Genomic DNA, 12,533 nt, shown 5'->3' on the forward strand with positions numbered 1-12,533 from the left:
CAGCAGGAGAGAATGCATGACTTGTTTGTGTACTGATCTCTTTCTGTGAGAAGGCAAACACAGCTCTTGCTTTTCTCAGGTTCAAATTTGTTCCTCTGGTTGCCAGGTGATCACTGTTTTCTTTTTCCTTTGGTGTATAAAATTAAACTCCCAGTTCTACTCCATCCCTCCTCCACACTCTGATGTTCCCCATTCCTTTTCCTTTCCCCAGAGTGTGCATTACTGCACTTCACATTTTGTAAATCCTCTTCATTCTCCTTTTATCTCATTTTTTAACTTTTGCCATGAGACATAGTAGCTTTTATGGACAAAGTGAAAAAAATTTCATCCCTTTAAATCTTTCAAGAGTAAAAGCAATTAAGAAATGCTTTTTTTTGTCAAACCATTATCTCAATGCTGTTTGTAGTTAATTCTTAATATTGAGGATAGCACTGACTATAACTTACTTGCTGAGTGTTCTGGTGGGTAATATTATTTTAATTGTTAGAGATGTTTGAGTGTTTCTTTTGAAATTCTCTCAGATCCCAGATGTGATGGCTCAGAAGAATTCCAGAAAGATCAGAAGAATCCACTGGATTTAAACGAACTGCTGGCTGAAATCCAGAGCCTGCGAGTGCAGCTGGAGAGGAGCATAGACACCAACAAATCTTTGCATGAAAAATTAGAGGAACAGCTTTCCAAAGGGAAGAGAGAGGAAGTGGGCCCAGTGTCAGCTGTTAATATCAACTGTGTGTTGAAGGCAGGCTCTCAGCCCTGTGCAGGACTGGATGGTACTGTGCTCTGTGTGCTTTTGGCTACTACACAACCTGTGCCTCTTACAGCCTAAATCAATATCAGCTCTCTTCAAACCCCTCTGCTGTTAGAGCAGGGTGTGAAGTGCACACTGCACTGTCCTAGAGCAGCTGGTGCTTTCTTTGCATCCAAGCAAATCAGAGTCTCTGGGCTGGGAGGATGCCTGCAGTAAATTGCCATAAATTCTGCTTACCTGGGGGGTTCTTTTTCCACTGCTGAGCTCTCTAGTGTTTGCTAAGGGTGAGTGTGTATTACTCAGGAATGATCAATAAGTGCACTAAATGGGCTCTGGATAAATCAGTTGTCCCCTCTTTGCCCTTGAGGAATGTTTTACCTTTATTTCAATCACTGTTAAGTGATGCTGTTTTAGCAAATAAAGGGAAGTGTAATGTTTACACCCAGGGTTAGGTTATTGTTCCAGTATTGATGTACATGGGACACAGAGGGCACTAGAATCTTCCTCCTTAAAGTGCTCTGCACAATAAAAGCTTTCCATACATCCAGATAAAACCACATGGACCAGAAAGATTCCTTGCAATGTCAGAGCTGAGTTTTTCTCCTAGGTGCTTAGGGAATGTTGAAGTTCTGAAGGAGGAATATAGAGACAATCTTTAGTCTGGTACAGCTGAGAAAAGTGTCCTACTTCTTGTGGAGTTAATAGAAAGCTTATGTTTGTTAATGAAATATGTTTATCAGGATGTATTTTAGCTTTTTTACCTATGGTTTGATTTTGGGAGATACCTAGAATTTGCATAGATGCTCAGGTATAAAAGTAGGTAAATACTGGAAGATCCTTGGCATGGCACTAAAAAAATCAGCTGTTTTTCCCTGCTTCCAGAATCCAAGTGTAGCATCAGCAATAAAAGAACTGAAGAGCTGGGAGGGTTTTTAAAATCTAATAATACAGCTTTCCTTCTCCCTTCTTATCTGTAGAAAATCTCTGCAACTGCTCTGCTGCCAGGAGAAGCATTGGTGAGCAGAACGGACGCTGCATTTCAGCAGAGAACCCAGGTACACCCAGCCCTGTTCAACAGCAGTCGAGTACAAATTATTATTTTTTTTTGTATGAGGATAAAACCTGTAGGAGTGTCAGGGGGTAGGATGGCCAGGATGGACAGAGACCAGAGATCTCTGCAGCCAGGGCTTGGAACTTGTGGTTTATTGCAAAGGGCCTGGGTGCAGGGCCCTGCTGGGAGCTGCCAGCCACAGCTCAGAGCAGGACTGAGAGAAGAGAGGGGGAGAGAGGATGAGAGGGTGAGAGAGCAAAACTCTGTGTTTGCAAAAGGGTAAAAGAGCGATGTTCCCATTACAATACAATAAATCTTCCTCTGTGTTGAATATTCTAATTCTCACTAACCAATCTAGTACAAGATACAAATCTTATAGCATTTACATACAGCTATAAGAATCATTACATCACCATACTGTGTTACATTTTAAACCCTAAAAACTCCTCTTTGGGCCCCTTCTGCCAAGCTGTAGGGTCTGCTCTGACCCTTGGGCCTGTCTGCAAGCAGAGGGTGTTGTTCCATCAAAAGGGGATCACCTTCAGCTGGCCACACCATTGTTTTCCAGTTGTTCAGTAACTGAGGTATCTCAAAGCTTGCTTTCATTTCAATCTCACTTATAGTTTCTATATTCTCAAAATCTTTTGCCAGACAATCATATTTATAAGGTTTTCCTGTTTTGTCTTCTTCTACAAAAACCAACCTGATTTTTCTGTGCCAGGTCCTCAGGCAGCCCCTAAGGGTGATGGGGACAGTGCCTCTGTGTGCAGCAGCAGCTCCAGCAGGACGTGCACCCCACGCCTGGTGCCCGGGCACCGCATGTGGGCGGACAGGAGTGGCCGGCACGTGCTGGGCCTCATCGAGGACTACGATGCCCTGAGGAAACACATCTCAGAGGGACAGCAGGTGCTGGCACACATGGAGATGGCTCTCAGAGAGCTCACTGGCACCAAGCTGCAGGAGCCTGGAGTGAAGGTGAGTGTTGGTTTCTCTGGGTTTGGATTGAAGGCACTTGAGATGGTAGTTCCTGTTCGGACTCAGGTGTTTATTATTATTTATCAGTAAAGCAGTCTCACTGCTGTGAGTTCGGCAGCTTTTCATTAGAAGGCACAAAATGGCCAACAATCTCTTGTTACAAGGTCTTTTAAGACTAAACTGACACCTGGATTATTTACCTTTTAACCCAATAACTGATCCCACAGAGCCCTCAATGTGGACTTTTCCGCCCAATTACAAAATGCCACCCAAACCCATGAAGAGGAAGGAAGAAGAAATCCAGGACAACACCCTGTGCCCTCCATCTTGTTTCCACCCACAACCTACTAAAAATCCCAAAATCTAAATTTCTCACCAAGTGCCACACCTACACTACTCTCTATAATCTGTTTCACACTTTTGTGGATTCCAGTCTATCTTGAAGTCTGGGAAACTTTCTCCATGAATGAGGGTCAAAGTCAGTGCTCCCCTGGGGGTCAGGCACCCCAGAGCAGACAGAGGAATATTCCCAATGCCCTGTGTTTCCACAGGTGAGCACTGAAATCCTCTGAAGGAGGGGATTTTACCCACAGGTACAAAGTGGTGCAAAGGGAAGAACTGACTGAATAACTCAGGATGCCTCAAGCTTGGCACAGTCATTGTCTAGGTGGACTCAGTGGGATTCTGAGGTAGTTAATTCTAGGCCTTTAAGCAATCTCACTTTCAGTTTTGGCTTTAAATGAGGTAAAACTGCTTGGTTTTGCTATGGAAGTTGGTGTTTGTTGTGCTGGAAATGATAAAAAAGCCAAACAAAAGCAGCAGCAGAAAACCCCAGGTAAAAATCTAAAATGCTGTAGAGAGGGCTTAAACTAGGGGTATGTAAAAGTAACCTAAAAATAAAAATAATTAGGATTTTCATATAATGAAGGCTTGAGATAAACCCAGGAAATATGAGACAATTAAAAGAAAAGTGATACAGAGCTGATAAAGTTCTCCCCTTAGTTAAATTCAGCCTTTTAGTAACACCAGGTTATAACTGTACATTAAAGATTGATATATGCTGATGAGGCTTGTTTCATATTACATTCATATTTCAGGGAAGATTTTTTAATATTTTTCCACTTCCTGGTTATCAGTTGAACATTTAACAATATCATAAACTTGTCCAAAAACTTGAATATTTCATTGATGATCAAATACTGTCTTCTAGGACTCAGAGCATCATCCTTTCTTCATTCTCTGACAATGTTAGCACTCATGGTGCTCTTGCTGCATCTTAAGGATGTTTAACCAATAAAATATTTATTTTGTCTTGAATAACCTCAGTCCTTTTTGTCTTGAATAGGAAAACCTAGTTAGTGTTTACTTCTGCTAATTTTCTCTTACGTAATATTAATTTTTGGACGCAGTTAATGATGGCTTATTTGGGGTGATTTGAAAAGACACATTTGCCTACAAGCTTCAATTAAAGGGAAGGAACAATCTGTGCACATCTGTGGCATTTAATAAGGAGCTAAGAAACTTAAACCCCAGCAGGAAGGGCCTGGATCAGGCATGGAAAACAGCAGCCAGTGGTAAAAATGATGAACACTGGCATGGAGGGTGCTCAGAGACACTGACTGGAGGCAGTTTTGAGGATGGATTATGCCAATGTTTAAAAAATTCCATGTAATGTTTTCCTGCCTTGGAGAGGGAAAGGAAACTAAGTGTCTAATGAAGGTCCTTTTCACCCCTATGATTTTATGATAATATAAATGCTGTAAAAAGCATGCTTACTGCTCTTCAGAAAACAGAAGGTCTTAACTGCAGGGATAAATTCGTGCTACTTATTTTTGCAGTTATAATTAGTGAGGCTGTTGAAGGTGCAGTCTGCAACAATTCTGAAATTCTTTTTGTGATATCACATGTGTGCTCACGCAGTCAAATGATGCCTGAATGACACTTAAGACTCTCTGAAGTATCATATATTTCCCAATGACCTAGTTAACATACTGATAATGACTGAAAAAGTGATCTCTCTAAGTTTTTAACTTGTTTTGTTGGTGTAAAGATAAAAGCAGTAAGTTTCACAATTTGCAGTTTCCTATCAAGCCTTACATCACTGAAGTTTCAGACTACTTAGCAAATGGGATATTTTATGTGACAGGAAGATTCTGGTTTGATAACAATGCTAAATAAATATTCAGATTGTATCCTGCATGGGGCAGGAACTGCAAATACTTTTTTTTCATTACCCTTCCCCCTTCTGTAGCACCATTGCTTTGGTAATTCATTTGCTCCCCTCACATTCTTTCCCTCCTTTATTTCACATTTATGCAATTTCTTCCATTTGGTTTCTCATCTGTCAGCAGAGGAAAACATTTTATGTGTACCCTGATAGTTATTTTAGCATTAAATGGAACAGTTTAAAGGGTCTGCTAAGGAAGAAACATCTATATTGCTTAAATTGATGTCTGTAATCATTGACTTTCAAATAACATGACACAAAATGCAAATGAAGAAAGAAGAGAGTTGCCAAGTGTTACCATGTGGCATAGCAAATCTAGTAAATATAATCTATTGTTAATCATGGTTATTGATTAGGATAAATCCCCTCCCTCACTGAAATTCTCAGATAATACATAATTCAGCAGCCTTTGTTAACTAACAGATTAGTTTTTATGGCACACAATGGCTGTGTACATTATCTTAAGTATGAAATCACACCAGCTGGATTAAACCCATTAATTAAGATTACATTTTCATAATGGTTTAAGTATAAAATATAAAATGTCTCCAATCCTGTGATACAGGTACCAGAACAGGCATCCCTGCATGGCTTGTCCACGAGCACTCACACAGTACAGCAGATTTTGGAAGAGGCTGCACGTTCCCTGAAGCTTCTCTGGAGAGTTTCTCTCCCCCTGAAAGCTGCTCATGGTACTGCTCAGGGCATTCAGGTACTGCTGGGCTTGGCTGGGGGTTTGGGGTGGTTTTTTGGACTTTGGGAATGTCTCCAGGAAGATGCAGCAGTTACAGATGTGTCATTTTGGAGAATCATGCCCCCAGTCTCCAGCCACATGGATTTAGTGTAAGGCTGAGTATGTCCAGGTGATGTTGCATGGCCAGGTGTTCATTTACAGCATCCTTTGTAATAAAAATGGAATCTCTAATCCTGTTACATGAGATCCAGGAAATCCAGGGAGGTGGCAAAAGCTCCACCTCAACAAGAAAAGGTTTGGGCTCCTTTTACTTGAATCAAATTCAATTTGATTCTGTGTGTATTGGTAAGAAGAGAAACATCAGCAACTTTGATGTAATCTCAGCTACATTTTCTTTTATGTTCTTGATGCCAAAGTGGTAAAAGAAGAAGCTTTTGTAAAAGTGTGACAAAACCCCAAGACATGTTTTATAACACTTTAACTAAAAAGGATTGCACTATGCAAATGCATGAAAGTAAACTAAATGAGGAATGAAATATCTCTGCTGTCAGAATACCACCACTCAGCATTGAAACTGTTTCAAACCCTGGCTTTAAAATAAATCTAAAGTGATTTCACTGAGGTTTTTGTATGTGTTTATTAAGGGAAGCAGGATATTTCTGAAAAAAACCTCAAACTTAGGGAAAACAAACATTTTCTGTATAATTTCATAACATTTTTGGTGATATTTTTTAGCATCCTTAAATATATAAAATCACAAAAGCAGTGGGAGTGAAGTTTGCTGTCTGATACATTCACTGATGTTCCAGCTCCAGATTTGGGATGCCTTGGCAAGAGTGTGTACTTCCATTTTTATCCTCATGTGTGTAATCCATGCAGACAGCTCCCTGCTGGCCTGGATTGCAGGGATTGAACATCCCTCACCCCCACAGGGCTCTCAGGATGTGGGGGATGCATCTCCTGCTCTCCTGTCACTGATCTGAACCCTGACTTGGATCAGTCTCTTCTTCAAGGCTGATCTTAATGTGTGTGGGGGTCTGAATTCCCAGGATGATCCTAATTAGAGCCTAATAGAATTTTTTCTGGAGTTTCTTATCCAACACCCCCTGATCTTAAGGATGTTAGATTGCTCCTAATGTCTTAAATGCAGAATATGAAAGAATCTCTCTCTCTCTCTTGAAGTTTGGGTTCTAAAATACTGTGAGTGTTCAGTGCCTTCTCTGCAGCCCCACAGGAGCTAGGAGTAATCAGTTCTTCTGCAGAGATAAAGAGTGGAGCAAATTCCAGAAGTTCTATTATTTAACAACAAGAAAAAAACCTCCAAGCTTAAATCTGCACAAGGACCCAAATCAGTGACACTGGCAGATGTGCCAGGGCTTCTCACAGTCCTGTTTTACAGGTCACTGACCAGAACTTTGTTGGGATTGGTGGTGAAAACTGAACCTTAATAATAATGCTGTCAAATAATTTTGCAGTTAAACTGTCCTAGTGCCTTTTAGGCCTGTGACAGAGGCAGCATCAGCCATTAACAGAACACCAGGAGGAAGCTGGAATTCTGAACCTGGCACACAGGGCACTGATCCTTTGGCACTGATCCCTTCCTTATCTTTTCTAGTTTAGAACAAAAATAGGCACCAGGCTAATAGACTTCCCTCAGTCTAATAGGAAAATGACTTGCACTAAATTCCAGCTAAGAATTGGAGTAGTATCACAGAATCTCATGTCATGGGGGATGTGAAGGAGGAGGGACAGGGCTCAGTGGTGGTCCTTCCCTCCTCTGAGTTATTGGTACTCCAAGGAAGCTTGAGGGTACTTGCACAAAAGTATTGAGCAATTCCCAATGTAGAAAGTACTTTTAGCCAGTAGTTTAATATCTTACTTTCTTCTCTCAATTTAGGATGAAGGAATGAAAGCAGAAATATTTAGGTTACGTAAGAAACTGTCTGAGCAAGAGAAGAAGTTGCACAGCACAGTGAAACGCCTGCACTCCACAAACCAGCTGAAGGAAAACATGGAGAAGGTCATCATTGACCAGTGTGAGTGTGTGCTTTAATAATGACTCTGATTTTATTTTTGTAGGCTGTGGCTGCCTTAAAATTGGTGTTCTTTGTGTGCCCCAGCTGTGACAGACAGGCTCAGGCTGTGCTGAGCTGGTGGAGGCTCATTCCAGTGGGTAGAAGTTGCCCAAAGTACAAAAGGCTGTAGAGAACATCCTGGGAAGCTGTTCATGGTTTTACAAAAAGCACTGATAATGTGTCAATCCATGCAGCTGCCACTGATTCCTACTTGGGTTATTCCATTTTGGATACTCCTGTTTCTATTTTACAGCAGCTCTGGACAGAGGCAAAGCTTCTGTTTGCTGTAAACATTTTCAGACAAAGTTTGTGACATTCTCAAAATTGTGATTTTGTCCGAGTCTTAATAAATGTGGAGTTAGGCTTTTACATTTTCTGAGGTGCTGCCCTGCAAGGAGCTCTGTCAGTGCTCTGCACCAGCCTGAGAAGTGCAGGAGAACAAGCTCAGAATAAGGGAAACAAAATCTTGCTATGAATATTTTTTTTAAGAAAAATTAGGCCATGCTGTGGAATTATATTTTACCCTTAGTGGCCCATGACTAGAAAATGATCTGGAAACATGAAAACAAGTGGGACACAGGGAGTGTTGTAGCTGTGTTAAGCCAGGTGTCTGTTTGAAGAGATCCATCTCTGCTGCTTTAGACTTTAATCACTCACCAGAAGAGATCTGAATGGAACTGTGCTCTACCTTCCTGCTCCAGCTGTATGTGAGCTGTGGGAGGAACAGTTCATTTTCTTCTGTAAAAAAATAAAATGAAAAAAAATCCATTCTTGCCTCCTCTGAAGTGGTGGGACTGAATGGCTCATTAGTCCAGCTGGAGTGGCACTTGTGTTATCAGTAATTAATCTAGACTGGAAAATTTTCCACACCATACAAAGTGATAGAAATATCTGTAATATTATATGTTACTCAAGTCAGTTAAATGGAATGTAGAGTGATAAATGTTATTTTGTTCCATAGCCTGTAATTTTTATATCTAAGGCCCATATACCTTCTGCCTGCAGATTTTTGTTGTTTCAAGCATTTATGGGTTGGTGTTTGGTCACTTCTTTCAGAATTGCTACATTATATGTGTACAAATTACTTGTATTAAATCATAAATGATGTTCTGTTCAGGTTGTAGAGCCAAATAGCTCAGTTTGGGGTTGTCATGTAAAAATCCAAGCCATTCCATTATGTCTTTCCAAATAATATCTCTGGGGTAGATTCACTGGTCTGATTTGTCCAGTTCCAGTGTCATGTCAGTCATTTCAGAGCTAGGCTGGGTATAAATCAACAGATTTTACCCTTATAGCCAAAATGTTATTCCTGAGCCACCTCACCCACCCATACTTCCCTAAAGCAAACAGTGCCTGTTGCCCTAAATTTGCTCATTTTTTTTTCAGGGCATTCAACCTCCTCTGAGTGAGGTGCTGAGAAACTGAAACCTGCATTTTCTGCAATCTCTATAATGCAAATCTCTGCTTGGAGAGCAGCAGCTGTGCCAGCAGCGGCACAGCTTCCAAATTCTCACCATTGGCTGAATTTAAGAGTTTTGATATAGGAAAATCTAGTTTGCCAGGTGAAATGAGTTTACTAGCAGAGCTCTTCTGAGCAGTGAGCACTCTGCCACACAAAGAGACCTGGATGTGATTTTCTCAAAGTTTCATTGATTATGGGAATTATGGATGTCGAGTTGCCTTTGTCTTAAAAGAGCAATTCCAGAAATGTTTGTCATTTGCATCTGTACACAAATTCCTGGCCAAGCCTACAGCAAAACTGAGGGACCACCTGAAGCTGCTGGATTTTATCAGGTGGTTTCCCCTTGGTTTTGAGATTTCTCCCCTTCTCCTTTTGCTAGCAAGAAGGGAAAAGCACTGCAGTGGGTGACCTTGCCTGCCTTCATTCTGCACACATCCTGTTACCTGCCTGCTCCAGTGAGGACATTCAGGTTCCCTCTGTTATGTAGCTGAACATTCCTAAATATATTTAGAGGCAGAGACTGGAACATTCTTGTGGCTCAGAGTCTTCTGTGTGCTCTCTCTGGTGAGAGAGCTCATTGCTTATAAACCTCATCTGAACCTCTGAGCATGGAACAAAGCAGTGCCAAATTGCAGTAATCTGCCAGGGGTGTAATTATCTCGTGACAGCTCTACCCTTGGAGTTGTTGGCTTCTTATTGTTGTAATGAAAAATCTTTATTATGGTTAAATTGTTTATTTTTGAGACTGGAAGATCAAATTGGTGATTGTGAGTGGTGCATTTCAGCAGTTACAGGACTGATACAGATTAGAGACTCACATATTCAACCTGACATTTCTAAATACCAGTTCTGTTTGGAAACACCCCCTCCTTCATTCTCAGGTCTCCTGCTGGCCCCACAGAGACAGACTGGGCTGGATGAATGGAGAAAACCTGGAACCCTTCAGGGCAGGCCGCTGCTTTTTGATTTCCCCATGGCACAGAGAGGTTGCTTTGTCCTTGAACTGACTCCTTTTGCCATCTGTCCTCTTCTCCCCCTCCTAACTGCCCTCCCCAGCCCAAGCAGGACACTTAAAGGATCAAACTGGAGTTAAACCATGCACCATCTCCCCTTAAAAGGGACAGAAAATCTTCCTGTGTGGCTTGGATGGAGGGATGAGCAGGGGCTGTGCAGATCTGGGGGGTCCATGCAGGGCTGAGCTTTGCCTGTTTCACGTGGCAGAAAAACTTCAAGAGCACTTCCAGGATGCTTAGGTTTGAAAAGCAGATTGTGGAGCACAGAACAGCAGCAGGGAATGACATTCCAGGGGTGGCACTGCTCTGGAGCTGCAGTCCTGAGGGAATCCTCTGCTCAGACATTATTTCATGTTTGGTCATAAAACAAACTCTGGGAATTTACTAAGACTTGCAGTATTCTTTTTAATCTTTTTTCTTTCTTTCCAGTGGTTTTAACACATGATGTCTTGAAGAAGGCTAGAGGAAACCTGGAAGTAAGTAAAATTTTTGTTTGTATTGAATTCCTTGGTCTCTGCTAGTCAGAAACACACAGTGCTGTGTCAGGAATATTTTGCAGAATTAGTCTGATTTGCTTTAGGTTTGCTACCTAATCAAGCCTGGGTGACAGCAGTTTAGTGTGATAAATAGCCTGCTGTGTTTGATGGCTGAATTAAGAGTTTTATGAGTGACCACATAAACACCTAAACCCTCTCCTTCCTGATGCTTTCCCCAGATTAATATTCATGTCTGTCATCATCTCCCAGCAGTTCATTTCTAGGAGATCACAGCCTGATAACCTGCCTGCTGTAGAGACATCCTTGTTCAAAGCTGGAGCATGTGTTAGTCACTGCTGGTGCTTTTGTTTTTTACCCACACACCCAACAGGGGCAGCTTTTGGGAGCAGCTCTCTGCTGGTGCAGGGAGTTCAATCCCTGGGAGTGTTTCAGGAATCCCTGCTCTGGTTTGATTTCTCTTTTTCAGACTTTTCTCCCTGAAGGGTGCAATGCATTCCTTGACTCTGAAATCCCACCCTTCCCCTCTCACTCCTCCACTCTGAATAATTGTACAATTCCCAGCCCCTCCTTACATTTTCCTCTAACCTTTTCCATGCATCCCTTCTCCCTCCTCCCCATCAGCATCTCCCTCTGCAGCTGCTGTGCTGTTCTCAGCCCTACCTGAGCTACAAAGTGATGACACAAAATAATCAAACAATCTTTCTGCTCACAGAAGTCTTAGCACTTTAATTTGAAGATCTGATGAACACAGGAGCTCCTCTTGCCACATCCTTGTGCAGCAGGATGGGGTTAGGAAAAATTGTGGGCATTGAAGTACTGTATAATAATTATAATTATTGCTTTTCTAACCAGGTCCCACCAGCTGAGAATCAAAAATCACCTTCCTACACCAGCAAAAAAAGGATTCTCTGAAGGAGAAAGTTCTGCTAACAGAGACTGGTTTTGTGAGTGTTGTTTGCTTTGTGCTGCCTTAATATTTATTGATGTAAAAAATGTTTGTTCAGCTCTTTTAATGGAATCAGCCTTTGACCAAAAAAAAAAAAAAGGACAAAAAATGACACCTTTTGGTAAATAATTTATTTAACATTTTCTGTAATGTAAAGATGGTTTTTAATATTTATTACCAGAAGCAAGGTACTGCAGGTATTGAGGAAAAATCCAGATTTTTTTAAAGTTGGCACATTTGAAATTTTATATTTGTACTTGCCATGTTGTAAAATTATTTGTTGTTGTAGTCAAACAGGTCCTGAAAGAATCAAGAATGTGATCCACCTTCCACTGTTTCTCTCCTGCTAAAAGAATGTAGGTTAAAAAAAAATACTCTGCCAGTTGTCATTGTTTTGTAACAATGTGAAAAAATGTTAAATATTTTAAAGCATTTTAACCATCTCTGGAAGGTTCTTCTGGAAGCTGCCTGATGCTTAGGTACTTAGATTGATGGTGTGTCTGAAAATGTTACTTAGAGTCAGACAATTAAAATGAAAAATAATCACAAATGTGTTTGTGTTATTTTGTTTAAAACCTCAGACTTTGGGTATTACTGACCAAAGCAGCCACATCACATCATTTATTTCCTGAGTGACACAAAGTGAACTGGGAAAATAATTCAGTTTAACATTAACACGACCATAATTTGAAGTGATTTTTGTTACAAAAGCAGAGTTTGTGGTGCAAGCATGACCTCACTGAACAGATTTTGCACTAAACACGATGTTTTTTCCCCCTCAAGCTGAGGACATCCCCATTGCACAAGGAAATTTGCCCTTGGCATTCAAGCACTGGAACTGGGAG

General features: G+C 41.1%; 1 protein-coding gene across 1 annotated transcript in view; it reads left to right on the forward strand.

The window, feature by feature from the left end:
- The window catches only part of CDK5RAP2 (CDK5 regulatory subunit associated protein 2), a 70,404-nt gene extending 58,166 nt beyond the window's left edge, over positions 1 to 12,238 (forward strand). The window contains exons 32-38 of the mRNA XM_031057259.1: positions 522 to 770; positions 1,726 to 1,803; positions 2,521 to 2,774; positions 5,567 to 5,713; positions 7,593 to 7,731; positions 10,675 to 10,721; positions 11,595 to 12,238. Coding sequence (XP_030913119.1) covers positions 522 to 770; positions 1,726 to 1,803; positions 2,521 to 2,774; positions 5,567 to 5,713; positions 7,593 to 7,731; positions 10,675 to 10,721; positions 11,595 to 11,654 — 974 coding nt within the window. The 3' untranslated portion in view covers positions 11,655 to 12,238. The remainder of the gene's footprint in view (positions 1 to 521; positions 771 to 1,725; positions 1,804 to 2,520; positions 2,775 to 5,566; positions 5,714 to 7,592; positions 7,732 to 10,674; positions 10,722 to 11,594) is intronic.
- The last annotated feature ends 295 nt before the right edge of the window (positions 12,239 to 12,533 follow it).

Source organism: Geospiza fortis, unplaced genomic scaffold (assembly GCF_000277835.1).
Source record: "Geospiza fortis unplaced genomic scaffold, GeoFor_1.0 scaffold27, whole genome shotgun sequence".
Taxonomy (NCBI): Eukaryota; Metazoa; Chordata; class Aves; order Passeriformes; family Thraupidae; genus Geospiza; species Geospiza fortis.